General features: G+C 38.6%; 1 protein-coding gene across 1 annotated transcript in view; it reads left to right on the plus strand.

The window, feature by feature from the left end:
- DDX60 (DExD/H-box helicase 60) overlaps window positions 1–27,930 on the plus strand; it is a 64,682-nt gene that overhangs the window by 21,455 nt on the left and 15,297 nt on the right. The window contains exons 12-28 of the mRNA XM_067551776.1: window positions 1,437–1,600; window positions 3,316–3,562; window positions 7,572–7,738; window positions 9,594–9,746; window positions 13,791–13,940; window positions 14,470–14,589; window positions 15,964–16,059; window positions 16,671–16,786; window positions 17,703–17,845; window positions 18,153–18,262; window positions 18,634–18,738; window positions 18,866–18,991; window positions 19,820–19,947; window positions 22,777–22,935; window positions 24,566–24,707; window positions 26,550–26,702; window positions 27,778–27,882. Of these exons, the coding sequence (XP_067407877.1) occupies window positions 1,437–1,600; window positions 3,316–3,562; window positions 7,572–7,738; window positions 9,594–9,746; window positions 13,791–13,940; window positions 14,470–14,589; window positions 15,964–16,059; window positions 16,671–16,786; window positions 17,703–17,845; window positions 18,153–18,262; window positions 18,634–18,738; window positions 18,866–18,991; window positions 19,820–19,947; window positions 22,777–22,935; window positions 24,566–24,707; window positions 26,550–26,702; window positions 27,778–27,882 (2,384 nt within the window). The remainder of the gene's footprint in view (window positions 1–1,436; window positions 1,601–3,315; window positions 3,563–7,571; window positions 7,739–9,593; window positions 9,747–13,790; window positions 13,941–14,469; window positions 14,590–15,963; window positions 16,060–16,670; window positions 16,787–17,702; window positions 17,846–18,152; window positions 18,263–18,633; window positions 18,739–18,865; window positions 18,992–19,819; window positions 19,948–22,776; window positions 22,936–24,565; window positions 24,708–26,549; window positions 26,703–27,777; window positions 27,883–27,930) is intronic.

Genomic DNA, 27,930 nt, shown 5'->3' on the forward strand with positions numbered 1-27,930 from the left:
AGCTGACTGGTCCCACAATGGCTTTTCTGGTTAGGATATGGTTAGCACTGAGATTTGACCCCTGTTCATCAGATGACTGTCCTGCTGCAAGGACATCCTATGCCTTTTTAAATGTGTAACAAGAAATGCCTCTCATTGCATTCTTGTGGTACATGGAGTGCACTATTCCTTCCAGCCACATGTGACAGGCAGTGCTCCTCCCCTTCCCCCTTCCCCAAGGTGGCTCAGTGCTCTAGGAAGCATACTTTGGTCCAGAGCTTTGGAACATTTATCTTTTGTGGATTGAAATGGACATTCAAGAGGGTTTTATCTGGTCCATTAAAAGGCTTAAATTTGCTTTTGAGTTTCCTAGTAAAAAAGCTGGGAGAGAAAAGACCCAGTGGTTCCAGCCAGCATTAACTTAGAGAGCAATGGTTCTCAATCTATTTTGGTTTGCAGTCCACAAAATGGCTGGGGAATCATCTGACAACCTGTCATATTTCACAATCCTTTGTGGATGCAAAGGCACATTGGGGAGCCAATGCTTTCTCTATCACTAGTGTGCAGCCAACAGGTTAAAGCTTGACTTTTACTGATTTCCACTCAACAACAGACCTGCAGCTCCCTGGAGGAGAGAGGAGAGAGCAATGAGTGCTGCAGCTTCACGACCAAGCTCTCCTTAGCTTGGGACTAGCCTCTTGCTTCCTCCCTGACTTCTCCTACAAAACCTTCATAGGAGGAAGTCTGTCCACCCACAACCTTCTCAGGACTCCTCATAATCTCCCAACCCACAGATTGGCAAATAGTGACGTAGGGCATGTCTACACTGCCGGGGCTGCACGGATCAATGCAGTGGGATGGATTGAGCGGGCTGTGGAGACCCGCTCAATCGATCCTGGAAGTGCAATCTTGTTGATACCATAAATCTACCCTCCCCCCGAAAAGAGTAAGGCTGCATTGGCCGGAGGACGTCTCCCATTGCTGCAGCGCAGTGGAGACGCCGCGGTATGTCAACGTAAGTAAGTCGACAGGAGATATGTAAGCTACATTAGATAGCTTGCGTATCTCCCATCATTGTCAGTGTAGACCAGGCCTTAGTGTGATGATATCCTAGACCTGTATTGGCAACAGAGCCTTGGTACTTCTTACATGGCCCACTCTCTTTGTTGTGGCCCTGCTGCTACTCTGAAATACTGAGTAGTTAAAAAACAAATCCTTCATTGGAACTATTTCTAAACAGCATTTTCAGTTCTCTCTCTGGCAGTTCCAAAGAGCTGCTAATTATTGTACCAAATGGCATGACATTTCAAAGCACTTTTGCAGGGGAAGACAAGCTCAGACCACTCAACAAAGCCTTCATGACTCACAATGCAAAAACTAAAAGGAAGGTAGGAATGTAGGCAGGGAGGTGAGGGATATGAAAAACATGCATGTGTAACATCATTTGTATTTTGAAGCAATGTGCAAAGATCCATGGGCCCTGCGAAACAATCAAAAGTTGCGGTCTTTTCTACGCTTTTATGGATCATCACTGGAAGGCAACATTTCAAAAACAATTGTAACCCAATCGGATACTCCAAAGAAGGCTTATTCTGACATGAAGAACAAGAAAAAGACTCATGTAAGATCTGTGAAGTATCTCCATAAGATCAGTTGTTGTTGTTGTTTTATATATGAACTGTACAGTAGTGATTTTTTTATTTTGCTTTAAACCATCTACTACAGGAATTCCTATCATTCTTTTTCTGCCGTTGTAAGGGTTCTGATTTTGGATTTCCATCTTTTCAGTAATTAGGGCACCTAGATTTTCTTTCATTTCTTACTGAAGGTGTTCCTTCCCGCCTCATTTCTCCATTCACTCTTCCATTTCATTAATGATACAATCTTGATCCACTGCAGTCAGTGTGAGGTTTGCAGTTGATTTCCCAATCCTGCATTGAACTCTGTCTGGGCAGACCCCCTGTCCTTGTGTGAAGATCACCACAGGATAAGGGACTAAGTCAATAATTGGTAAGGGAAGATCAATTTTTGTCTTATTAAAGAGAGATTATTTTACACTGTCATATTGCTGCGCTATGTAGATTTATAACTGTAGGTGGACACATCAATTGGTGACCTCAGAGTCAAATCCATTTAACGTTTATCTCACAGGAATCTCTGGCAAGATATTTTTTGTACAAGAAATCACACAACCATGACAAGAAGTAAAGGCTATATTGAAATAAAAAAATTGAATGTAATAGATAGTGAACCCTTGGGGAGGAGGTGGGTTGAATGGCTAAAGGATCTGAGTAGGTTAGTATGATTGTATTATTAATGTATTGTAGATTTTATTCTGTTACAATATTGCTTATTCTGAACATTGTATAGCTCTTAGAGCTCTGGATAGATGCTGTGAAAAATGTGAATGAAAAAATCAATGAACATAATAGTTTTGTTTTTAAAAAGATTTAGTAGCAGAGTAGGAAAGAGTGGCAGGCACAGTGGTGGGGAGGTTGTGATAGGCTGAGGTGCTGGAGCATAATGCTCTTCTGTACAAGTTTACGTAGTGATCAGCAGGCCTGCAGTGCATACCTGCCTACAATGAAGAACTTGTGCAGCCTACAGACAGAATGGAAATTCAAGTGTTTTACAACATTAAAAACATTTTCAGCACTGAACTAATATTGCTCGCACCTTGTGTAGTTATTTACACCTGTGCAAAATGGGTGTAACATACTATTATTCTAATCTGTTAGCATTACATTCATTTTCCTCCAATGGAAATACTGTTAGACCACAAACTCTTTAAGGCAGGAACCATCTTTTTTAATATTTATGTACACTGCCTACAACAATATGGTTCCAATCGCAGATTAGGGCCTCTAAGTGCTATTGCAATACAAATAAATAAATACAATAACTACGTAAGTTACAAAGCAGTGGAGAATCAAGCACTGTATTTGGTGTTCATGGCAATCGAAATATTAGTATTTACCCAGGTATATTAACTGTTAAAATAACTTTAAAAATCATAGTTGTGACATAATGTGAAGAAAATATCCATCAGATAAAGCTATTGACGATATCAAAAGATATTATTGAGTAACCAGAGAAAAAAAGTCAAGGAATTTCCATTAGTTCACTGACTACTGATTTATTTTGAAGATGTTTTATATAAAAGCTAATGTATAGGTGAGGTGAATAATAACCAGTAAGTATTTTTAAGCAGCGAGTTACTTAATGATGCTTATACATCAATCTTTGTTGTGCTAGATTACTTGTAAGATATTTGTTTTTTAAAATTTCAGAAAAGTATAAACTTTTATGTATGCAGTATATTTCTTTTCTTGGCAGAAGACTAAAGCAGATATAATTATTGAGGAAAACCAAAAGAGAATGAAAGCTGAAGAGGAAAGAAAAGAACAGAAACAATGGAATGCTCTTTCGATTGAAAGGCTAATACAAGAGAATTTTAGCTCTGGAATAAGTAAACTGGAGGATTTTCTGAAGAAATGTCAAAGTAATTCTGTGAAATGTACTGCAGAAATGGCAGGACTGAATACCTGCTTTGAAGTTTGGATAGAACAATGCAGAGACCAAGGTATGTGAAAGTATGCTTTTGTCTTTTTTTGGAGGGGTTGGCAGTCAACATTTAACTGTAGTAAGACTGGAGAAGAAAATCTTAATAAACATTACCTATTGTAGTGCTACTGGGTTTTTATTTTAAGAGGACAGGGCTCTAGCTGGTATAAGTGTTCAGGGGAGGAAGGTGCAAAGGAGCCTGTCCATAACCCACATGTCTCCAACACAAGAAATATGTGCAACTGGAATATCTTTCAGGGGATTTGTCTGACTATGGAGAGGAGACTATGTACCTGCTGTGTATTATGATAGCTCATCATTTTGGTGTCTCTTGTGTACTGTAATAGTTTTCCATAATCAGGGCATTTTGTAACAGAGGCAAAAGATCACCAATTGGCTGCTGCTTTCAGTTGGATAATGACACAAAGGAATTGTATCAGTTTTGAGGTTTTATGTACCATGTTAGGTATGTAGAATTCTATGCAAAGTAGAGCAAGGCTGACTTTCACAGTAATCTGTATATCCGGGGTCTGTGTTATAAAGTGGAATATTTAATGCATATATACTGGAATATTTTATGTAAAGGGGCTTTTTTTTTGTCTGCATTTTTCTTGTACTTGTCTCAGTGAGAAGATCATGTAGGTAGTCGACCTTTTTGGCTTAGAAGCCGTACTGTGATTCAGGATAAAATCTGTCTGCCAGGATCTGAAGTCTATTCAGGACAACTCAGGCAAAGGCTTTCCCCATGATGCTAAGAAGGGAAATGCCACAATAGTTGTTAGAGTCGCTCCTGTTGCCCCTGTTTTTATAGACAGTGATGATGCTGGTGTCTCTCATTTATTGTGGTACTTCACTTTCTTTCCAGTGCAGACAAAGCAACTCGTAAAGGTGTTGCAGTCAGATAGGTTTTTCACATTTTATGATCACTGAGGGTATGCAGTCTTTTTGGGGGGTCTTTCCATTGGAGAGGTCATCTATAGTAAGGCTAAGCTCCTCAACTGTTGGTTCATTGTCGAGTTGGTTCATAATAGGCAGGCTTTCGATGGTGTTGATGGCTATATCTGTAACAATATTTTCATGAGAGTAAAGTTCAGAATAGTGTTCTATCAGTAATCCATCTGCTTGGTGCGGTCATTGATTGTTTCCCCTGTTGTTGATTTCAGTGGGGCTGTTTTCTTTGAAGTTGGACCCAAGACTTTCTTGATCCCATCAGACATATTTCTGATGTTACCCATATCAGGTGCTACTTGGATGCTTTCACATAGGTGCTGCCAATAGTCAGTGGCACAACGTTGAGCAGTTTGTTGTACCTTGGTTCTTGATGCTTTCAACGCTTGTAAGGTTTTTTCATTTGGGTCTCTCCTGTAATTGATTTGGGCTGTACGTTTGGCCTTGATGACTGGTGTCATCTCACTGGAATATGTGTCAGACCAGTCTTCAGTCTTGTTTTCCTTCTTCCCAAAGACTGACAGAGCTGCATTGTAGATTGTGTTCTTCTGTTGCTCCCACTTCAGCTGGGCAATTGTGGCACAATCACTGGAGTCAAGGGCTTGTTGTAATATGTTCTTGTACTACTGTGACTTTTCTTGATCCACTACGGTGGTGATTTTAATATGAGGATGTCCTTTAGATCTGTGTATTTTCTCTGATTTAAAAGAAGTATGCCAACCCCAAAAGTTCAGAAGTCATGAGCCAGACCCCAAAAAATCATGACATTTTTGTTAAAAAGATTAAATCATTTATTTGATGTGTCTTATGTCTCCTTGTCCTTCCCATCCATGCCACAATTATAGCTTTGCCACACTGCACAAATTTACAATGATAAAGCGCCAGTCCTATTAACCAAATACAAATAATAAAATGCAACATTAAAACAAATATGAACACAACTGCCAAATTCTCTTCTAAATACGTTTTGCAATATAGAATCATTCTGACAATTACATTAGGTCCTTACACTAACTTTTATACAAACATGTATATATTTTTTTCACTGCCAGATAGGTCATCAACAGAGTTTGATCTCACACATCCACACCTCTTCCATTTCAGGTATAGACACAACTGATAGGAATTAGCATAAAATTATCCTCTCTGTTACCCAACCCACACAAGGAGACACAACACATATCTTACCAGTTTTGTGAGACCACAAAAGGACACTGAACATCAAGAATTTTGGTTTCTCTCCTTGGCTCTGGGAGCAGATTGTAATTACAAGCAGCAAGTTACATGTAACACCACTCCTGTCTGAGTCATCTGTGGGGACTGATAGTGGGACCTCTGGATATGAAAAGCAGGAGCCACTACTATTTGACTTAAAGAACCATATTTCTTGGCACCCCATAGCGGAGTAGTAAATTTCAGTATGCAGGCCGCTGCTAAAGGCTGACAGAGAGCCACCCTGCATTAGTGGGAAGGAGGATTTAGACACACACCTGATTTGACATATCACTTTTAAAAGACTATGTGGAAAAGCTTTGGCTCTGTTGTAGAGACTGGGGTTCTAATTCCAGGTCTGTCTGAAATGCCCTAGTGCAATCTCTGTTACTTTTTCTGTGAAATGCATGAATGATAATTACCACCCCGTGTACAAAGCTTGGTTCATAGTAAGGATTGTGAAGATACAGAAATAGTTTGAGTGCAACAGCTGGGATTAGAACTCATGGTCTCTGGCGTTGTAGTTTAGCATATTGTTAACTAGGCTAATCAAATTCTCTCTCAACTTGCTTCCAGCGATCACACAAATTTTAGGAACTTTTCATGTCACTGTGAAACTACATGCTGCCAGGACCCAGACAATGTTATTCATAATCAGTTTGTGAGAGCTGGCAACACTGGACTTGTAGTAAGTGACAGGACAAAAGCAAGAATACCAAAATGCTGATAGGATCATCATGGAAAGCCTGTGTTCATGTTAATGTCAAACCAATGTATCAGAACTCCCTTCTCCACTCTCCAGCATCCATTCTCACTGCAGAGATGGGATGATGTGGATGCTAAACTCTAACTACATTGCAGCATCATATTTCCCATGTCATTTAATGTAGTGTTGAGCTGCAAGTACTGGACACAAGAAGCAATTTTTTTTTTTGAGCAATACACATGTCCTAAAATGAGGTGTAAACAGAAAAGGATTTAAAAAAAAAAAAAAAGAAAAAATGTCCAAACCACCATCTATATGCACTGACCATGAAAGGAGGCAGATGTGTAAAGCGTCAAAACATATTTATTATTTTGTGCATTTTGATTTATACATAACATTAAAAAGCACCTATCCAGAGCTATAGGCAACTTTGCCTTATTTTCAAAATACAAGCCAAGTAATATAAAGATAAATGTAATTTCCTCCCCCAGTTGACCCCCTGCAAAAAGAAAACACTCTAGCCATAGACCCCAGCTCTCAGTGCCCAATCTCAGCCATCTGTTCACATATATCTGCATATAAATGTGGGAAGAGGTGGGCCTTGGCTTACTGCATGTCCTTAAGGTCCATAGAGTTGAACTATTTTGGCTGTGTCCTCTATCACACAGCTTGTGATTGAAATAAATCCTAAGCCATCTGCAGCAATAACTTTTGCTAGGACTGCTTCCTGTTCAGTCATTTTCATTCTGTTGCATTCCAGAAAAATCTCTACAAGCAGGCTTTATGTTGGTGACTTTTATTGGGAGCTTCCTGATGCTGATGCAGGGTCTTTCAACCTGACATCAGAATCAGAGTCATTGCACGGGTCCCAAAGGGTACAACTACACTGAAATAAAAGAGCTACAGCACACCTGTGGCTGGCCAGGGTCAGCTGACTCAGGCTTGCAGGGCTCAGGCTGCGGGGCTAAAAATTGCAGTGTAAAGGTTTGGAATCAAGCTGCAGCCTGAGATCTGAGACTCTCTCTCTTTGCACAGACCCTGTGCAGCTGTGAGGATCATTTGGCCCTGGGGTGAAGGGTTCTGCCACCTCTCAAATGAACAAAAATTATTTTAAAAATACATAATGAGATTATCAATATAGTTGAATATTTTGTTTTTCAAGGAAAGAGAGTGAAAGATCTAAATACAGCTGTTGAAGTGATGAGAAGAATCCATTCCTTACTAGAAAAATATAAGGATTTATTGGAGAAGGAAGATTATCAAAAGATTGTCAGATGTCTTAAATACTTTGGATTTGACAATTTAGCATGTACTTTAGATTCTTCCCAGGTAATGTCTGTATAACAATTTTACTATCCTACATGAATATATCTTTATGTCTGCTCTAATTTTTGTCATACAATTTATTTTTGTTTTTGTTTTTTTCAAAATATCTACAATTGTGTACAAAAAAACTATGTTAAAAGAACATTATATAGATGACAAAGTCAAGCACTTGAAATGTAGGAGATGCCAGATTTGATTGTTAATGCAATTTTATTTTTGCCTCCTTGTATGTACATCTTGTGCAATTAAGTAAGGAAGAGGCCCTGTGGAAAAAATATAATCATGTAAAAGCTGTATTGTGACATATATGAACAATAGGGCCAAATTAAGATTACACAGGCAACGGGAAATCTGGTATTTCATATACTCATAGACTCTAAGGTCAGAAGGGACCAATATGATCATCTAGTCTGACCTCCTGCACAACGCAACTTTCAAGTGCTTGATTTTGCCACCTGCATAATGTTGTTTTAACACAGTTTTATTTTTTAAATATTATTTCCTAAGTGTGGTTTTAAAGGCAAAAGGTCAGAACAAATTCTATTATGTTCAACTGTAACAAGCACACCCATTATGCATCATCAATTCACACCCTGAATTTCAGCATTCTTCTACTACTTAACCTACAGGAATAACGAGATTAGTTGGCATCTGAAGAAGGCAGTTATCTCAGAGGGAGGATGGATCACTGGGTCCAGGAGTGATCATGGAGGGAGCTCAGCTTGATATCTCTCTCTCACTCATTCCCTCCTTTACCCAGGAGTTGCGCAAGTTCTTGCCCCAGTTCCTGGCTTCAGAGAGGATGGACTGCTGGAGCCATGGGCAGGGACTAGGGGATTTATGGGTGAAGTGAGCTCATTTCAGTCTGGTTTTCCCTCTCCCTCTCATCCCTACCAGGTAGTATGTAGGATTGGGAAGGAGGAGAGCAGCCTGGCTTTCTTCACCTCCTATAGCTGCTCCAAAAGCACTCAGGTGCATTAGAGGTTACCCTATCTTAGAATGTTCATGTTTAACTATCATTTTGGCAGGCTGATGAAATTTTCCTGAGGAATAAAAATGAGAGAAGGGAAATGGTGATTTTTAACAGATTATATCTCAGCAAAAGCTGAATGAATTTAATGAGCAAAAAAAAAAAAAAGGCACTTCTCCTGCTTGATAGCTCACCTTCTGTATAATAATATCAAAGCCTACTGCAAACAATGCAGGTGTTAGAGATTTTCAAAGAAACAGTGGCAAGAATCTTTTATAAAGGAAAGTGTTAAGCCACTTAAATATAGGACTTGCTACCGGCTCCCTCTGTAATAAAACTAAAAGCTAGAAAAGGGGAGTAAGGACAGGGGAGGGGGACATTTTATAATGAACAAGTTAAACCACTAAAACAAAATTTAGAAACTATTGTAATTTAAATAACCTTGGTTCCATGGGATAATATCTAAAACATCATTCCTATATCTAGACTGTTGTCCCATGTATTGCATTTGTCTGAGTAAGGGCCTGACCCTGTGTGGTGTTGGGCACCTCTTGTATTCAGCACTATTTTTACTACCTTCTGAACTCTTCATTGCTATCATCAGCAAACAATGATAGGATGATAGGAGTTTCAAGGCTTCTTAATGCTACTGTTTAAGGTCCTGATCCTGCCATCACCTGCAGATTTCTTAACTTCTTGCTACTGTGAGACCGTAATAATTGGATGCTTAATTGGAACAAGAAAACCCAACATATTTTAAATAAATCCTTTCTTTATTGTAGGAAATGAATAACTAGATATAATATTGCTACTTTACTGAGAAGTGAAAAAATGTCATTAAGATCATTTGAACAAACAAGCTGCATTAAAAATTCCAAATGTTTACAGATTCCAGAGGATGACAGAAAAAAGAAGGCTAAATATGCTGTTGGCATGGGAGCAGCTCGGTTTCAGCTACAGTATATGGGTCATTACCTGTTAAGAGAAGAGAGAACAGATCGAGATCCCAGGATCCAGCATTTTATTCCAGATACATGGCAGGTAATAGAATATACTGTGAAATTTGACCTACTGTTTTTATAGGTAATCTTCGTTAGAAGAGCCAACACTAAAATATAACAGAAAATTCCACAGCACCATATCAAAAAGCTATCTAAAGCCTCTTTGAAAAGCTGATTTTGGGAACTTAATTTTCATGGACCTCCAATTTCACCTACAGTGGGTGGTTGGGGGTAGGGGGGAGGGAAGGGGTTTATATGATGAGAATAGCCTATACAGATATATAGTCCTTCTAGAAAATATAAACTTTCCAATTTAAATGGGTTTCTTCTTGATTAACTTTCAAGTAACCTTTTAAAATCCCCAGATTTAGATTTCAGAATAAACTGTCTGATCTCTAGTCGAGTTCAAAAATAGGAAGGTTTATTGTAATTGCCTTGTCTGCAAGAAGAAAAAGTACATTTGTCTGTTGGTAGATAATAGAGGAGAAAGCGGAGATGATGAAATTTATCATAAATCTGAATTTATTTTTGATTTGGTCATGAATGAAGGTTGTTAAGTTATTGAGATTTTTTTGTGACAGGGTTTTATCTGTTATTTATTTGCATGGGAATTTTACATTGAATTTTCCATAAACTGGTGATATAGTGTCTGCTTGAGAAATTTGACCCATATAAGATCACATCAGTTCCTTGAAAGTGGTCCTGTGTGTCTGGATTTTTGATGATTTTTAGAGGTCACAGACCAACACTCTCTATGCTATGGAAAAAAATAATATTTTTTAAATTTCTGGCTTAAGCGAGATTGTTTTCAAGTTGATGCTCACTAATGATGACCTAATTCAAACATGACTGGACTGAACTGGATGGCACCAAAGTCAGCCTTGCATCTAAGGGAGGTGCTGCAAGGCAGAGTGAACAAAATTCATACTCCATAAGAATCAAGGATAAGGTCAAGAAGCCGTGTCTTCTGGAGCCACAAGCCTCCTGAGACAATACTGACATTCTAGAATCTCACCTTCTGGAGGGGAAGTCACAACATCAACAAACATGCTACTTCAACCTTTCACCAGTCTCTCCATGCACCCAAAGAAAGTCCACTACTGAGCAGCACTGAGCCAGCAGACATGACCATATGCTCCTTGGTTGTAATTCTAGCTCCTACTCTGTTTCTTAATTATCTTATTTTTCCCTTTTTCAGTTTTTGTGTTAGTGTGTGGAAATATGACTGAGTGCACGTGTGTATAAGTGACTCAATAAAGCCTGTACAATGAAGCCTCCAAATAGAAAAGTTCCCCAGGTTTAAACAGCCCTTTATATTCTCTCATAAAGACACTCATTATAATGTGATTGTGTTTAAAAGTCTTGGGAGACTTGAGATGGCCATATGCAATTTCTGGCAAATAAGAATTGTTAAACTTCTCGTTATCAAGAGTGCCCTGTTAACGTTTGTTTTATAAAGTCTCTGTTCGGGGTTTGTGGGGGGCACAGGGAGGGGAAGAAGGGAAAGGTTAGCCACCATATAGCACCTGAAGTCTAAGAAGGAAGTTTTATCATTGACTGTGAGGTTGTGGTTCAGATGTCAGATTTAAACATTTTTATTGAAGATAATGTTTAAAAAGTTATGGTACAGAGTTTAAACGAAATAGTTACTGGACATCCAGGCATAATGTACACGTTATTAGGGGGTACAGAGTTTGGCTGGGACTCAGGGAGTACAACGAGAGGATAATCTGTGGTATCCTGGATGGGGGGAGGGGGTGATAGTTTTGACAGTTAGGAACACAAAGGATCGGTAATGAGGGAACATCACTTAGTGCAGGGGTTACATGGGATGCAATTAATGGGGAGTAGATAAGTCCGTAATAGTGGGTTGTTCCTCATTGAGTCAGGTAGGTGGTGAAGTTAGTCCTTGAAACTATAAATTTCTCGCGGTGGTGCTCTGGCTCACTTGTCCCGGTACTGTCTGTGGCCGGTGATGTGCTCGATGTAAATGTCTCTCGACCACCGGATTGCGTCGGACACCATGAGGTGCCGCATCAGCCGGGCGTAGTGTCGACCGACACCGCAAGCCCACAGCACGCACTCGTTGCGGGGATCCCAGGTGCCCAGGGCCCCGATGATCAGGGCGTGGGTCTGTACCTCATAGCCCTTTGCTCTCAGGGTGTCGGCCAGGGGGGCGTACTTCTCCTTACGAGCTTGGGCTGCGTGAAAGGCCGGGGTCCTGTTTTCGAACGGGACTGTGACGTCCACCATGATCTTCTTCCGGTCCTCATTGGTGATGACGATGTCCGGCCTTAAAGGGCTGTCAGATCCGGGAACAGCGGAGTTCACAGTCACCTTTCCCCAGTGAGCCGGGATGGCTTTCACGAGTCAGATCTGGACCGCATTGTGCCGTAATAATTTGGTTTCAATATTAAGATACTTAACCAAAGAGGAAATTATCAATTTAATTGATTTTGGTTATAAATCCCAAATCAAGAATTTTACCAAATGAACAGCTATGTTCTTAGGCTCTTTAAAATGTATAAGGATTAATTATTTTTGGTATTAATTTGATGACTTAACTCCAATTCAATATATAGAGACTAACTTGTTTGATTTGTCAATGTGATCTTGATTTATTTCTGAATTTATAGTTATAATTCTTTATTTCTGCTTTAATATTAAAAATAGCTTAGCTATGGTGATATGTTTTAAAATAATAGAATCATAAGTAATGTAGGGCTGGAAGGGACCATGAGACGTCATCTAGTCCAGCCCCCTATGCTGAGGCAGGACCAAGACTATCCCTGACAGGTGTTTGTTTAACTGGTTTAACAGGTGCTAGCATTGTGGTACTAAATTTAGCTCCTTCAGATTTTGAATAAACTGGGATGGAGTTGGCCACCAGTCCCTAAAGACCTAGGGAGCAGGGAGGTTGCAAACCATATTCTAGACCGTTTCTACAAGGCTCTTCAGATATGGAGAGGGTGAAGTTTATTAAGACCACTACTGGGATGAAACAGGTCTATGAAGAGAAGAAGGCACTGTAGTGAAATTCAACATTTTTGTAGGAAAATTGATAAATTCATAGTGGTTTATAATGGTTCCCAATCTTTTTGAGTGAAAACCCCACTAGTTAACACTAGGTAAAACACACGGCCCCCTGACCTGTCCCTCACCTGCCATAAACACACATAACCCCTGTATACACATATAATGATAATAATAACACTAAATTAATGAATAATAATAAATTACTTTTACCTGAGCAAGAAGCTAAGACTTCCCTGGCGCAGCAGCCACCTCACGCTCCGTGTGGCCCTGCCTCTTTCCATCCCTTATGGACTAAGGGTAATGTAGGTGGGGCCTGACGGGTTGGCCGAGGCTGCTCCAGACCCCCACCAGCATGGGGCTGCTTCTCTCCGACCAGTGAGGGACTGGGGCACTTTTTCTTCGCTCCGGCCGGCACGGAGCTCAGGGGGAGGGGTGGTTTTGCGACTGGCCAATGTGGAGCTTGGGGGGCTGCTCCTCCGCTCTGGCCGGAACAGAGCTCAAGGCTGCTGTGCCCAGCACAGAGCTCAGTGGCTAAATGACCTCAATATTACTGAAGCCTCATGGACCCCTGTAATCTTTGGCGCTCCCCCAAGTGGGTCCTGTACCCTAGGTTGGGAACCATTGGTTTATATGGTTCGTGTTGGAAATTTTTAGTGGACCTGAAGGGACTGCAAAGTTGTGAACCATGGTGAATTTAGTGTGACTCTAATAAACATTTATTTCTCTTTAAGCTAATAGCAATTGAATAGATTTTTTTTTCTTTATCAGGAGAAAAAAGGATTAAATACCTCTGATAGAATGAAATAAGTGATGACACTGGATATATGTATATGAATTTTAACAAAGGGCTCAAGAATTTTCAGTAGCAGGAGTGAATAGGGAAGGGAACATGATTTTTCCATAGCAGGGCTGCACAGAATTATGCAGTGGTAAAAAAGATGATTGTAGGCTGATGAAATGAAATGGGTGTATTTGTATCATAATATCTAGAATTGTATAAAAAAAGATATTGTCTTGACATACAGTCCATGTCACTCTTTATCTGCAGCGAGACCTTCTTGACATTGTAGATAATAATGAATCTGCAGTGATTGTTGCTCCCACATCATCAGGGAAAACATATGCCTCCTACTACTGCATGGAGAAAATCCTGAAAGAAAGTAATGAAGGGGTGGTTGTGTATGTTGCTCCTACAAAGGTATGGCTTAAATGAGTATATTGCATAGTATAAAGAAAAGTGATTTTACAGCAAAATAAAACATATTTCAGTCAAATCTTCAACTTGTGTAAACTACAGTGTAACTACATTGACTTTGCTGGAGTTAGTAATTTACACCTGATGAGGATCTGGCCCAATTGGGTTAAAACTTTAAGCTTCTATTCAATGTTTAAATCAATGAGAGCTTTGCCTGTAAGTACTGAGTAAACTCTGAGTAAGGACTTCAGAATTTAGCTTATTTGATGTTGTCTTGTCTTCCTTACACTGATACCATTTTTTTTGCCTAGATGTTTGCATTTTTATATCACAGTTAATATGCTGTGTCTGAGTCTATTATGCAACTTGGTAATAATCACTGTAATTTACATTCAGGACTGACAATGTATTTACATTTGTTTAAAATTGGAGTAATATAATGAACCAGACTCTTTTTTTATAGTTTTTACTTTCTTAGCTGTCTACATTTTATTGATGTGTTACTGATGTGTTCCTTTTCTTTAATAAATAGGCGCTTGTTAACCAAGTGTGGGCAACTGTTTATAATCGATTTAACAAAACACTGCCCGATGGCCTGGTAATATGTGGTGTTTTTACAAGAGATTACCGCCATGATGCTCTGAACTGTCAGGTATACTCTATTATTTCAGATTTGTTATTATATGATGCATTTCTTTATTTAAATAATGAAGTTTGAACTTGTGCTAGACTGCAGCTCAGAAAATTAATCATGGTATCATTTTTAAAATTCTGAATTTCCAAAGAAATCTGAATATAACAGAACAAAATCTAATATTGTAGACATAATCAAGAACAGATCTTTCCTGATGTCAGAATTTCACTTCATTTTATATGAAGTTCCAATAGAGGTGATAGATCTGGGTGCACAACAAACTGGTTTGTATTTACTTGCCAGTTTTCTAGAAGAGTAGGTAATAATATATACTGAAGTTAAAGATCTTGAAAACCATCCCCCTCTTTTTTTTTTTTAAACAAGTATGTTCTCAGGTTCATATCTCTCTCAAGGAGGAAGGCAGAGAAGCAGTTTAATTTAGCATTTATACTCTAGCTACTTTATAAAGTGGCAGCTTGAAAGTAAATTAGTGAAATGCAGCAGGCATTCCACAGCATTGAGGAAAAAAGGCACATTTCTAGCATCCTCGAATGTACAGCCTAGGATTATTATTATTAATTGTTTATTAGGGCAGTGCCAAAGAACAACTATGAATAAGGCCCTATTGCGCTAGGCAGTGTACAAACAAAGAGAAACTGAAGGACCCTGCTCCAAAGACTTTGTAATCTAAATAGACAAGGCAGACAGGATGTGGGAAAGGGTATATAACATGCAAGTAGAATTAACAATGTAAGGAGCCAATGTCATGTTAGTTCCACAGATTTTGGGGGGAGGGAGGGATGAGTTTACTTAGGAGGGAATAAGTTAAATGGAAAGACAAGTGAAGGGAGAGGCGACGTTAAGGAAAGCAGAGTAAGAAGGGCAGGTATGGAATGAAGCGGAGGTGAACAGACTGTGAGGGAAGGGAAAGAGTTGGAGCAAACAGCCAATCTGCAGAGGGCAGAGAAAGTCCAGTCAGAACTGTAGAAAGTTCTCTGAATATCAAACAGTTCCTGCTTTGCTTTGGATATTTCTGCAGCTGCTCCTACCAGCTGGAGCTCTGGTGAGTTCCTCTCTGCAGTTTTTCCACCCTAAGTGTTCAGTTATCCCTGCAGCAGCGTAAGTATTCCCTTTTTTGGTGAGAAATCTATTAAGAGTAGGAACTTAAGAAGAAAGCGAATAGGGTTTTAATGGTTTGGCTAGTTCATCTGATATTCAGATTAGTATCTGAAATTTGGATGCTTATCTGAAGCTTTGGAGCATCAGCCACTCCTAGCTGTTATTCACTGAAAATAAACCTAAAATGTTTGTTTATGTTATAAAAGGTAAGTTTTATGATAATGTAATTTGTCAGCAGGTTTGAAACTAATGGGCTGTAAACATTTTTTTCAGGTATTGGTGACGGTGCCTCAATGCTTAGAAATCCTGCTGCTCTCACCTCACCGCCAGCAATGGGCCAAAAGAATCAGATATATTATATTTGATGAGGTAGATTTCTACTATCCTTCTTTGCTTCTATTGGAATTATTAAAAGTTATTTAATTAAAATGTCAGGAGCTAAGTGTGTTTGGCATATTTATATGCCCATATTCTATTCCACCCCCTCTACCATCTGCACTTGGTCAACTGTCCATGCAGCCTTTTCTTTTGTTACTACCACCCTCACTCGTTTTTTTTAAAGTCTCCTGTTCATGTCAGTATGGCAGTTCTCAACTGATCTGAAGAACAGAAATTTGTTTCTCTCCATATCTAAAGCAAATGCCATTTGTGATTCAGGTATGAGGGATGCTTTAAGTGCAATACTGAGCTATCAGCGTTCACATGGATTAGGGTTCTACTCACATGGGAGTCAGGAGCACCCTGTCTCAAAATAACAAGTACTTACCCTGGAGAACTCTATGGAAGTGCTATGTGCTGCTGTTTCTCCAGCTGTGGGCTGGAGGAGTGTACTTTACTTTGTTAGGAGTTGGAAAATTGGCAGGGCAGTAGGGAAAATATTGTAAATCTACCTTATAGTATAGAAAGCAAAAAAATTGTTTGAGTTATTATTCTAATGTCAAACATCCATACTTAAAGATGAATATTATGTCCAATAACAGGTCCATTGTCTTGGTGGTGAAATTGGAGCAGAAGTTTGGGAGCACCTTCTAGTTATGATTCGATGTCCATTTTTGGCTCTCTCTGCAACTATTAGTAACCCAAAACATCTTACTGCGTAAATATAATGTTTAATTTTCTTGCAAGTGCAAAATGAGTTGTTCTATTTGATTTGAATTGCTTTAATTTTTTTTTAACCTCAGCGCATTTTGCAGACACATCTTTAGGGCCTTACCTTGCTATCGAACAATTTACACACCATGCCTTCTCTGCAGTCCCACAGAGATTTTCACCAGGAGACAACAGGAAGGGAATTCTGTACAGTTCATTGGAGTTAGTTTCTGGAGTAACTTTCCACATCCTGTGGGCTGTGTCATGTGCGGGACGATTTAGCTTTAGATGACTTGCATTTATATAGGGGCAAATCCTTGGATCTAATGCATAAACAAAGTAAAGACATCCATCTGGATCAAGGGAGACTGAAGCCACACCACAGACCGTGGAGTAGCTCAAGAGCTACTCTGTAGCTGCTACTGTAACCTTAGCTGCTGCAGGTCTATTTAGTTAGTGGATCTATATGTTTGTGGATCTCCAGCTCCACCTCTTCTCCCACTCATTTGGCCAAAACCCCATTTGCTAGGGCATAGGGAGGTTCTACAGAGCTGAGGTCCTAGCCTATATTATGTGTCAAGAACCTCACTGCAGGCTTCCCACCCAAAGAGTGATATTGCACCAATTCCACTGCATTCAAGGCTTTCCTCATGCCTGAGGAATTTAAAAGGAAAGAATTTAGTGCATAATGACACAATGTCTTTTGTTCCCTTATTTTTTATATTGTTTTACTAAAGGGGATGTTTGTCATAGTATTCCTAGAGTATCAGAAAAGTCTGCAACAATTTGAGCAGTTAGCTTTTGCTAGTTTGAAGAGTTTACAACAGTTGTTTGTTAGAATGTCCAAAAAAAAAAAAAAAAAAAAAAAGAATTGTTTGTTACATTGCACTACTTTTTCAGCAAATACATTATTTTTTGCATAGGTGGCTACAGTCAGTGAAAAGATATTGGCAACATGTTGAGAGAGTAATAGAAGAAAGCTCTGGTTCTTCTACAACTACCAAGAAAGGCACTAAAAAACAAAAGAATATCAAGACAGTAAATAAGTCATATAAAGTTAAATTAGGTATGTATCAGAATGCAACATTTAAAAAAAATAAGATTAGTCCTTTATATCTGATTTTTAAAAAACACATGGTGAAAATCAGCAAATGTGGGTGTCTAATAAAATGAGATTTTTCAAAGGTGCTGAGCACAACTATCACTGACTTCAATGATAACTGAAGATGCTTATCACCTGTTACAATAAGATCACTTGCTTAGATGCATAAGTTTAGGGACTCAGGTTTAAAAATGGTGGGCTTTTGTTTTTAGTTTTCAGCTATTATCAGATAACTTGTTGCAGATTTAGAAACCTATTATTCTGTTTACAGTGCTCTATGGAGAGAGATACAATGATTTAGAAAAATACGTGTGTTCCTTAGAGAAAGATGACTTCAAAATTCATCATTATCACCCATGTGCTGCACTAACTGTGGACCATGTAAGTTTAATGGTATAGTAAACAAAACAATTTTTAAATGAACCATAAAATTATTAGAAAATATACCTTCAAGACATCTTGCAAGGAACTCAATTTCCCTGCCCAGGTTAAAAAAGACAGGAGTGATGCAGAAACAGGAATTAAGCTCCTTGAGAAAGAATCACGTGTCATTTTTGCAGCCCTAATGTTCAAAGAGAAATTCTATCCTTTCTTTATATTTCTCAAGAATGGCTGCTGCAACACAAGAACCTAAGAAAGGGGAATGTAGAACAAGATGGGAAACAGTTATCCACTGAAGAGAAGATGATGGGGGAACTTCCCTCCCACACAAACCACAAATCCTCTCTGCTTTCCTTTTTCTGATATCACAGATAGAAAAATATGGCTTTCCTTCAGACATGGCCTTTTCTCCACGAGAAAGTATTTTACTATATGACACCATGGTACAAGTCTGGGAAGACTGGCCAAGAGCTGATGTAAGAACACATCACTTATATATTTTCACAACTATTTTGAGCAGTTGTTTTTAAGAGGCTGTTGTATGTTTGCCAGATGACATTGTCTGTTTGTAACAATCTAGTTTTTCTATGACCTGTTTTTAAGGAGCTAGATCCTGAGAAGTTTACACATTTTAAGAATAAAATAGTAATCACAAAGGCAGATGCAAGAAAATATGAAGAAGAATTGAAGGAAGAGCTAAAAAATTGGATTGTACATGACAACAAAAGGGTAACTACAATGATCAAGTTGTAACATTCTTCTCAGGTATGACTAGAAAGCTAGATTTAATACTAAGGAATTATAGTTCCTTCAGTTAGAGAGTTAATGCATGTCATTTTTAAAAGCAGTTTTTAGTGTTCAAGTGTTCTAAAAAATTATGAATATTTTTCTGCAACTTTTCAGGTTTGTGACCTCCAAATAACATATTACTTAGGTTTTTCGGAACTTGATGACTTGATCTTAATCTAAGTGGCTGACAAGTTATATACTAGACTTTGCAGAAGTATCGGTGAATGATGATCTTGATGGTCTTCTACGCTTTAGAAAATTGTCAGGGTTTACATTAACACTAGATATGTTTATCAAGAGACACATTGGCAAAAACGCAGGGAAATATATAACATAGTAAATTAGGACACCAGTCTCTCTGTACTAGTAGATTTGAGAGTTAGTTATAGATTTGACCATTTTAAAGAGTATTGCTGCAATTATGTTGTTGACAAGGTCTGCAGAATAAAAGATTAGTACAAACTGTTGTATCTGTGGTTTCTAAGGTACTTTTGATTATTAACTTGAATAACTGCTTATCATATTCCTCCTGCCTTCCAGTTCTCTTTTTAAAATATTTTAAAGTTTCAAAACATCTTCTTTTAACAAACAGAAATTTAGTACTAAGCGGTCTGTTATCTCTCTTGTTATTTATCTCCTGTTATTTGCTAAAGTCAAGGTTGTGATCAGATTAGATCTGGTAGATAGGAGAAACCTATAGCCTTATTAAAAAGGTACTCCACAATGAACCTTGCTTACTTTTCATCTAATCATTATCTCTTTTTCTAGGCTAACAGGGTGCTGAAGTTACTCAAACCCCATGCTACCTATTCTTCAGAAAAACAGATGAAGGACAAATTTCCATGTTTTGTTGAAAAACTAAGACAGATGAATAAGCTGCCTGCATTGTTTTTTCTGTAAGTCACACAAATGCAATAAAATACTTTATAATTTGTACAGTGGAGAAATATTGCACATAATATTGTATGAAATATTGCACATGGGCTTAAATTGCATCAAGGGAGATTTAGGTAGACATTAGGAAAAACTTCCTTACTGTAAGTGTAGTTAAGTACTGGAACAAATTACCTAGAGATTCCACAACCTCCCCATCACTGGAGGTTTTTAAGAACAGGTTAGAGAAACAACTGTCTCTGATAATCAAATAAAATTTCATGAATCTAATGAATCTACCAAGGAATAGCAACATTATGGAAAATGTAATTGGCGTAGAATAGTCCTCTTATTGAATATGAAATATTTTATACTCTAAAAATTATGACTCCTTAACCCTTTTGCCACAAGTCGATCACGTGTGTAAGTGAACGGCATGATATTGTACCTATCTTGTGTGGAGAAGCTTCTGTTGATATGAAAAGTTGTTGGGTGTCACTGGAGTGTTCAAAGGAACTTTAGAACAGTATCCTTTTTACAGTGTAAGGTAGAGCTCTGTATGCCAATCAGAACAGAGAATTGCCTGGTGCAACTAGGAATAAGTACAGAGTTGTTCGCTGTTAGGTGTTTGTAAAATTAAAAAAACAAAACAAAAACAAACAAGCAGTTCTCATTGATTTGATTTGAAGACCCAATACACCCTCCCTGTAAATTCTCAAAATTGATAATTTAAAGAAACATTTAATAAATAAAAATGACTATCTTTTAATTAAAAGATTGTTTACATTCATGAGACTGTTTCCATGATTCCCTTTCTTAGATGGCCTGATACACCATGTTACATTAAAAAGTAGTTAGTCTAAATGGGTCAGGAAACCTCATTGCCTGTGCAATATTGCACTTAGAAGCTGTATAGATGTGTGAGTTACTGCATATTGGGAAATTTTTTTTTTTTGCACCTGCCACCATATCTCAAAACTTAATGGTTTTGACTAGATTTCTACTATTATCCTTTGCGAGCTCCAACTCTTACGTAGAGTTTTGCTTCTCTATTGGTATTTTGGTTTATTTTTGTTATTATTTTTGCTGTCTTCCCAGGCACTAATTGAGTAAAGATGGTTAATGACAAGTCAGGTTGTAAATTCATCTCATGTCCTCAGAAGATCTCTCTCTTGGTGTATGTTGGTGTGGGGGAAGAGGTGGCACTGTCAAACAATGCCCAGCTGTCCCTTTTTTCTCACATAGTTATTATAATATATTCATCACCCTATCTGAACACTTTGACCATGGCATTTTTCACTATTCACAGTCAGAATGAATAAGAAAGATGGCAAAAGTTCTTTTAAAGTAGGAATTCTCTTGACTTTCATTCAGAAAGCCTTGACTTTCACCCTTAGCGTGTGTGACTTTGGCTTCATTTCCTTCTTGTTTGTTTGATCTATTGCCTCAGATAATGTGAACCAAATAATGCATCTGCCTTATCAGTTCTGAAGCACAAGAAAAAGGATGAAGAGGTCTTTGAATCCGAAGGCTTAGCCAGAGATCCAATTTTCAGGCAGCCTGTATGTGTCCTCTGGAGCAGCAGCTTTCAGCTCCATCACTACCAGTATCAGTACTTCCAGAGTTGGCACTGCTGTCTGGACACATGGCTTCTATTCTGTCCCTTTGTGATGCGGTCTACAACCCCCTCCCCCTGCTCCAAAACACAGGCAGGAAAGGGCTGAGAATCCTCCCTGCCTGCAGACAGCTTTGGAACTAATGGACTTCTTTCCCAACTCTCCTCTGGCAGAGTGATAGATTCCTTAGCAGATTACTTAAACTGAAGAATTCAAAATCAACATGAATAGTGTGATTGTTATAGTTGCTCAGTGGTGTGGTATACCAAACCTCTGAAGTATTAATAGCATGCTAGATGTACCATGACTCAGAAGCAAGCTCTGAAGGTGCTTCAGATGTTAGGCCCTATAGGTGGTAGCTGCAGAGGGTTCCAATAGCATCTCGGACACGTGGCTAAGTGAAGGGGTATTTCACTGGGGTTGACAGAAAGTGGTAGGTTGCAAACACCCTAGATTCAGGGGCTTGAAAAACTGGAATTTAAGGTAAACCAGCAGCAGTTCCTATTTCTACGCAAATGTTGGCATGGATTGGGAAGCTTCTTTAGAAGCCTGTTTATTTCTGTGGCAGACGTTTCCTTACACTTCCCTCTCTTTTCTTTGGCTTCCTTGAGTGCGAGCAAAGTGAGATGAGAGATCATGCATGATTCTTCACAGCATACCCAATGCTGAAATTTGTAGTGTGGCTACACAAAGTTTGATAGATACCTTCATCCTGACCCAGCACTTATCTTTTGATTTGGAAGCTATACCAGACACCCATTTCAGGAAGGTGTACTGCAGCCTTCTTTTCATGAAATACTCCTACTGGGGTGCATTGCCTCTTTTGGTTATTCCAAGAGTGCAGATCTGTAGCAGCCGTTTCATAGGGAGAAAACTATTGCTGTTTACTTAGAAGTAGCTGGAGTTCTCTAAGTATGTTTCTTTCACTGATTCATACCTGCCTTCCTCTGCTCTGTATGCTTCAGAATCAGAATTCTGGGCAGACAGATAAGAAATCAGGGTGGCAGGATCTTGCATCTTATTAGAACCTTGCTCAGAGTATGGCTTTGCACATTTACTGAGGCATATGATTCCAGCCAGGATAGCTGGCCATCTTTATACATTAAGAAGTGGAAATGGCACAGAGATATACATGCATGCATGCATGCACAACAAAGCTCTACAGTTCATAGAGGCAATGTATTTAATAAATCTAGTTACGAGTAAGTTATCTAGTATTTAAAATCTATTTTTCAGATTCAGCATTAAAAATGTGGAAAAATGGGCTGAAAATATAAACAACTGTCTGGAGATGAAGCAAAAGAGTAAACAAATACCAAAGGCTGAAAAGCAAATACATTTGTTAACAAACAGATTGAAAAAAATGGAAAAGTCCATTCAGAAGAAGCAGGCTGCGTAAGTATTATTTGCATTTTAATCTATTGAAACTATTTCTCTTAGGTTCATTCTTTAACTTCTGGTACCACATCTGTATATCCTTTCTAAACTAAAAACACTTGATTTTTCTCCTGCTCCCCCTTCCACCTGGGATCTTTCTGTAGGACTGCAAAAAGAAAAACTAACGAAGGTTTCAAAGAATTTTTTTGAAAAAAATATAATGCTTACTTGCCTACTCTCCAGAGAGCCCATGAGCAAAGCTTGACTCCCTGGTTGTGGAAAAAGATGGTTTTTATACTTTTCCCAGCATTCCTTGCTTAGGCTAGGACTATAGTCTAGCTGCCCTAGTGTACTAAATATCTCAGCCTCTATTATTGAGGTTCAGAGAGAGAGAGAGAGGGGGATGGAGTGGCTGGAACCACCAGGAGCCAATCAGAGCCAGTCTGATCCCTCATCATTAAGGGTATGCAGTGCTTAATTTGTAATGAAAGAGGTGCTGGGGCTCAAGCATCATACAAAGAGCAGTGCAACATTCCAGAGATGTTTCTCTGGCACCTGAGTGATGTGTTGGTGGAGGCGGAGTGTTGCGCTACTGCTTGAATCTCTTACGTGCACAAAAGAACTGACATGGCAAGCCCAGAGGTGCCAGGGCTATGAACTGCTAAGCCTAGAGGTGCAGGAGCTCAGCCCTGGCAAGCCCTGGCGCAAGTTAAGTATTGAGGGTATGTCTACCCTACAGCGGCATAGCTCTGGCACTACCACTGTAGCCTGGTAGTGTAGATCCTTCCTACAGTGATGGAAGTAGCTTTTCCATCATTATCATTAATCCATCTCTCCTAGAGGTGGTAGTTAGATCAACAGAAGAATTCTTCCATTGACTTAGCTGTGGGGATTAGGCTGACCTAACTACGTTGCATAGGGCATGAACTTTTTCACAGTCTGACTGATGTATCTAGGTTAATGTAATTTTTAAGTGTAGACCAAGCTTAAGAGGAGAGAAGAGTTCCAGCTCGCCTTATTGTTCTTGGGCCCTGAACCACAGTTAGTAATTTAGATTTTCCTCATACCCATGCTACCTTTCCAAGACCACTTTCTTACCCCTAGTGACTGTACCCCTTGTACATAATTTATTTCGTAGGAGCAAACCCTGGCATGGGGTAGGGCTGACTGCAGAGGGTTCCTTCACCATCCTTAAAGGGCCACCCATTACACACAAATGTTTTCTTTCCTGATTTTTCAGAAGTATCAGTCCTAATTCATACAAAAACTGGATACAAATCTAATCTGAATGAGCCAAATACAAGTTGGAGTGTATGGTTTTTTGCCCAGCTGTGGTACCTCAAGGCACTGGCCTCACATCATTTTTCAGTTGAGTCAGAAGTGGAGTGTTTGACCAACACATTAATTTGTTTTCATAGACCTAATGCTGCTCCATTTGTATTAATGGGACTTGTGCCATTGACCTCAGTGGGAGTAGGTCCTGTATCTGAAAATAAACATCAGCCTGATGGCGTACTATGTACAATCAGTCAGAAGGATTGGTCTGGTGGGAATATATCAAAACAGAAACAAATAATAAACGGTACTGAACTTTTAAAACACTGATCGCAGATTTTCTTAGATAATGTCTAATGTCTGTTTTGTATAGTAGCATGAAAAATACATCAATTGAAACTGATAAAATGATACTTAATGAGGCTGAGCAAGGAAATTTGATGGAAAAACTTGGGAAGATTACTGAAATCCCTCCGGATTGCACCTATGCAAATAGCCAAGCTGTTGATACAGAGGTGAGAAAAAAGGCAAAATTGCTGCTAATTCTACATTCCAGTAATAAATGCTGGGCCCTGAGAGGGAATTTATTCTACACAGCTTCTTCTACTTCCCTCATCAGTGTAGTATCTGAGCACCTTCCGTAGTCTTTAAGAGATGTGACCAACATCTATCATGTGTGATTGGGTATTTCTCTCATTGTCTTTCCAGAGGGAGAATTGTGTGCAGTGTAGCATTTAATTTTGTTTCTTTACATGTACATGCTGCTATGTGTTTGTTAGAGAAGGCAAAGTGAAAGAAGTGCACCTTTCACTTGGAATGGAAGGTGATGAGGTTTTGTGAGGTTTGTGATGGCCCTTAACTCCTGTGGGAGTATATTCCAGAATCTCGGACTGGCTTCCGAGAAAGCTCCATCTCCTGTACAGACAAATCTTATCCTTGTGTTAGAAAGATCCATTGTGCCTAAGAAGCAGAGCTGTGAGACATGGTCCTTATCCTGAAGCTTTGGATGATTTCTCACATCTCCTGAGCCCAGGCTGTTCCACTGAAGATTAGGACCAAGACCTTGTACTTGGATTCATGTTCTATGGAAAGCCAATGTAGAGAGCTGAAGACAGGTCTGATTTGCTTGGGGTAGCCTATGTCGTTGAATATTCCCTACTAGTTGGAGTTTCTTAAGGATGATGGCTTCATGTCCAAGTATTTTGCATTGCTGATTTACTTTTATTGATAAAACTATAAGGGTCATTAAATATTAATCAAAATGAAACACTATACCTGAGATCAATTACCCCCTTTTACTTTAAAAATCAATATGTTTTTAGATCTACGTGCTGTATATCTCAAAAATACATTCCCAGAGTATGAAATTCCCCCACCATTAGTTACTAGCAAACTTAAAATTGATCTGTCTTGATTGCTATTAGATATTAGCTTTATTTTTAGACTTAAAAATGTGTTTGTCTACTTTAAAATATATATGCTACACATAAGCATTTCCTTATTCCCCAGTTGGCTTCTTGCAGGCTCTGATTTCATTTTAGGGGCTACAGATGGACTCTTTTTCTAGCTACTTGTTACCTTAACTGAAGGCCAAATTCAAATATTCAGACTCATGTTGAGTAGCACTGTATTCCCTACTGGTTCAAGTGGGACTAACAGAAGAGTACAGTACTATTCAAATGAGTAAGAGTGGCAGAATGCAGCCCCTTATCTCTTTGTTATTGCTTGTTTTTCGGTGCTGAAAAAAATGTTAAAGTGATGGGTACTATAGAAATTTCTGTCACTCTTACTCACATCAAGTAGTACTTGAAATCAATTTAAAATACTCAGTTAAGTTTTACTCCACATAAAAGTGGAAGAATCAATTTCTTGAACTGCAAAAAAACTTGGGACTAAATTCCATGAATCAGATCTCAGAGAAGAGGTTTAACCAAAGTGTTCTTTGGTTTGAAATGTGTCCCTGGCAGCCCACAAGATTATCTCATAACGAGTGTTTGATTTGTAATGAAAAAGTTGCCAGGGTTCAAGCAATTATGTGCCAGGGCTCAAGCAATTTTTTTACATTCATAACTGATGCACCAAGCCCAGAGGTGCCGGGGCTATGAACTGCCAAATCTAAAGGTGCCGAGGCTCAGCCCTGGCAAAAATTAAGTACTGTTCATAACCCAAGCAGTGTTTTAGGCTATGTCTGCAGCTCTTGCACATTGGTAGTCACAGATTTCCTATAGAAAGCACTGTTTGGCCAAAGCAGGCATTCTTAGGACAATGAATTACTCAATTGTATTCTATGCTGGAACTGGCTGAAATGAATGTAAATAAAAATGAAAAACTTTAATTAAAATTTTTAACTTTCTTAGATTTTGAAGAAGGTGATTGATCGAGTAAAGTTCATGAAAACAAATACATCATTGAAAACGCTGGCACTGAGAGGAATTGGTTATCATCATGCTTCTGTGTCATACAAAGGAAGGCAGCTTGTAGAGATGCTCTTCAGGATGGGATTTATCCAGGTTCATCATTTTTTGCAGATATTTTTTTTAAGTATACAGGAGTGTCTGCGTTAAGAATTAAATATCCTTACATGTAATGGTCTCCTTTGTGCATGCATTCACTTATTGGAAGTAATTTAAGTGCAAGCACAATCTCCACATAATGTACATTAAATGTATCCCTTAGTGAACAAATTATGAGACATATCTATGTAGTTTACCAAACTGGCACCATTTTAGAATTGCTAAGAGAAAATACAACAGAATTAGGCCTTAATCCTGCAAATACTTACACATTTACATACATTTGTGCATGTGAATAAAGTTAAGTATAAACCTAAATGTTAGCAGAATCAGGGCCTTGTTTTGTATGTCTTTAAATATAAATTGTTTAAAATACTTTACAGCATTTAATAATAAAAATACTTGGCTCTTACATAGCATCTTATTTGAAGATCTCAAAATGCTCAAAATTTTTAAAGCTAAAGATAAGATTAGTAAGTAAGATTGGGATATTGAGACAGAAAAGTCAAGTGACTTGCCAACTGTGAGAGCCAAGACAATTCCTCCTCTTCCCCCAAAAAACCAACCACACACCAAACCCTAGTCAAAACAATGTGCAGTCAGGACACAAGAAGACAGAAGAAGCCACATAAAAATGGACAAACTACATTAGTGTAAGCAATTATGACTTATCATTGAGTGAGGAAGCAAGCTGTACCTTAACCATTAAAGGCATCATGCTGTTAATAATTTAGAAAATCCAAACAAAAGTGAAAGTGGCAGCAGTAATCCCTTACTTGTGTAGCAATGATTTCCCATAGCTGCTCCATATTGTTTGTTAACCAGTCAGGATAATTTGTCTTCTCCCTTTCACTTGTTGAGCTGCTGCCTGTACCTAATTTACTCTGTTTATAATTCCATCATTTCAAGGGTGGAGTACTTGTTGTGATTGCCTGTTATCTTCTGTGCCTGAAAGTAGTAAGGTACAGGGGTGCATTAATTTTCTATGTAGCATTCCTATTTTTAAAGCTATCAGAATGGAAACACATGTTTATAAATATAATTTTCAATACACTTATGTTTATTTTTCTAGGTGGTTACAGCTACTGGAACACTGGCTTTAGGAATCAACATGCCATGTAAATCGGTTGTCTTCACACAGAATTCTGTGTATTTGGATGCTCTGAACTATAGACAGGTATTGAAATACACAGTCAGTTTAACAAACATACATCCATATATTTAG

Source organism: Emydura macquarii, unplaced genomic scaffold (genome assembly GCF_026122565.2).
Source record: "Emydura macquarii macquarii isolate MOO-44397 ecotype Brisbane River unplaced genomic scaffold, CSIRO-AGI_Emac_v2 contig_1363, whole genome shotgun sequence".
NCBI lineage: Eukaryota > Metazoa > Chordata > Testudines > Chelidae > Emydura > Emydura macquarii.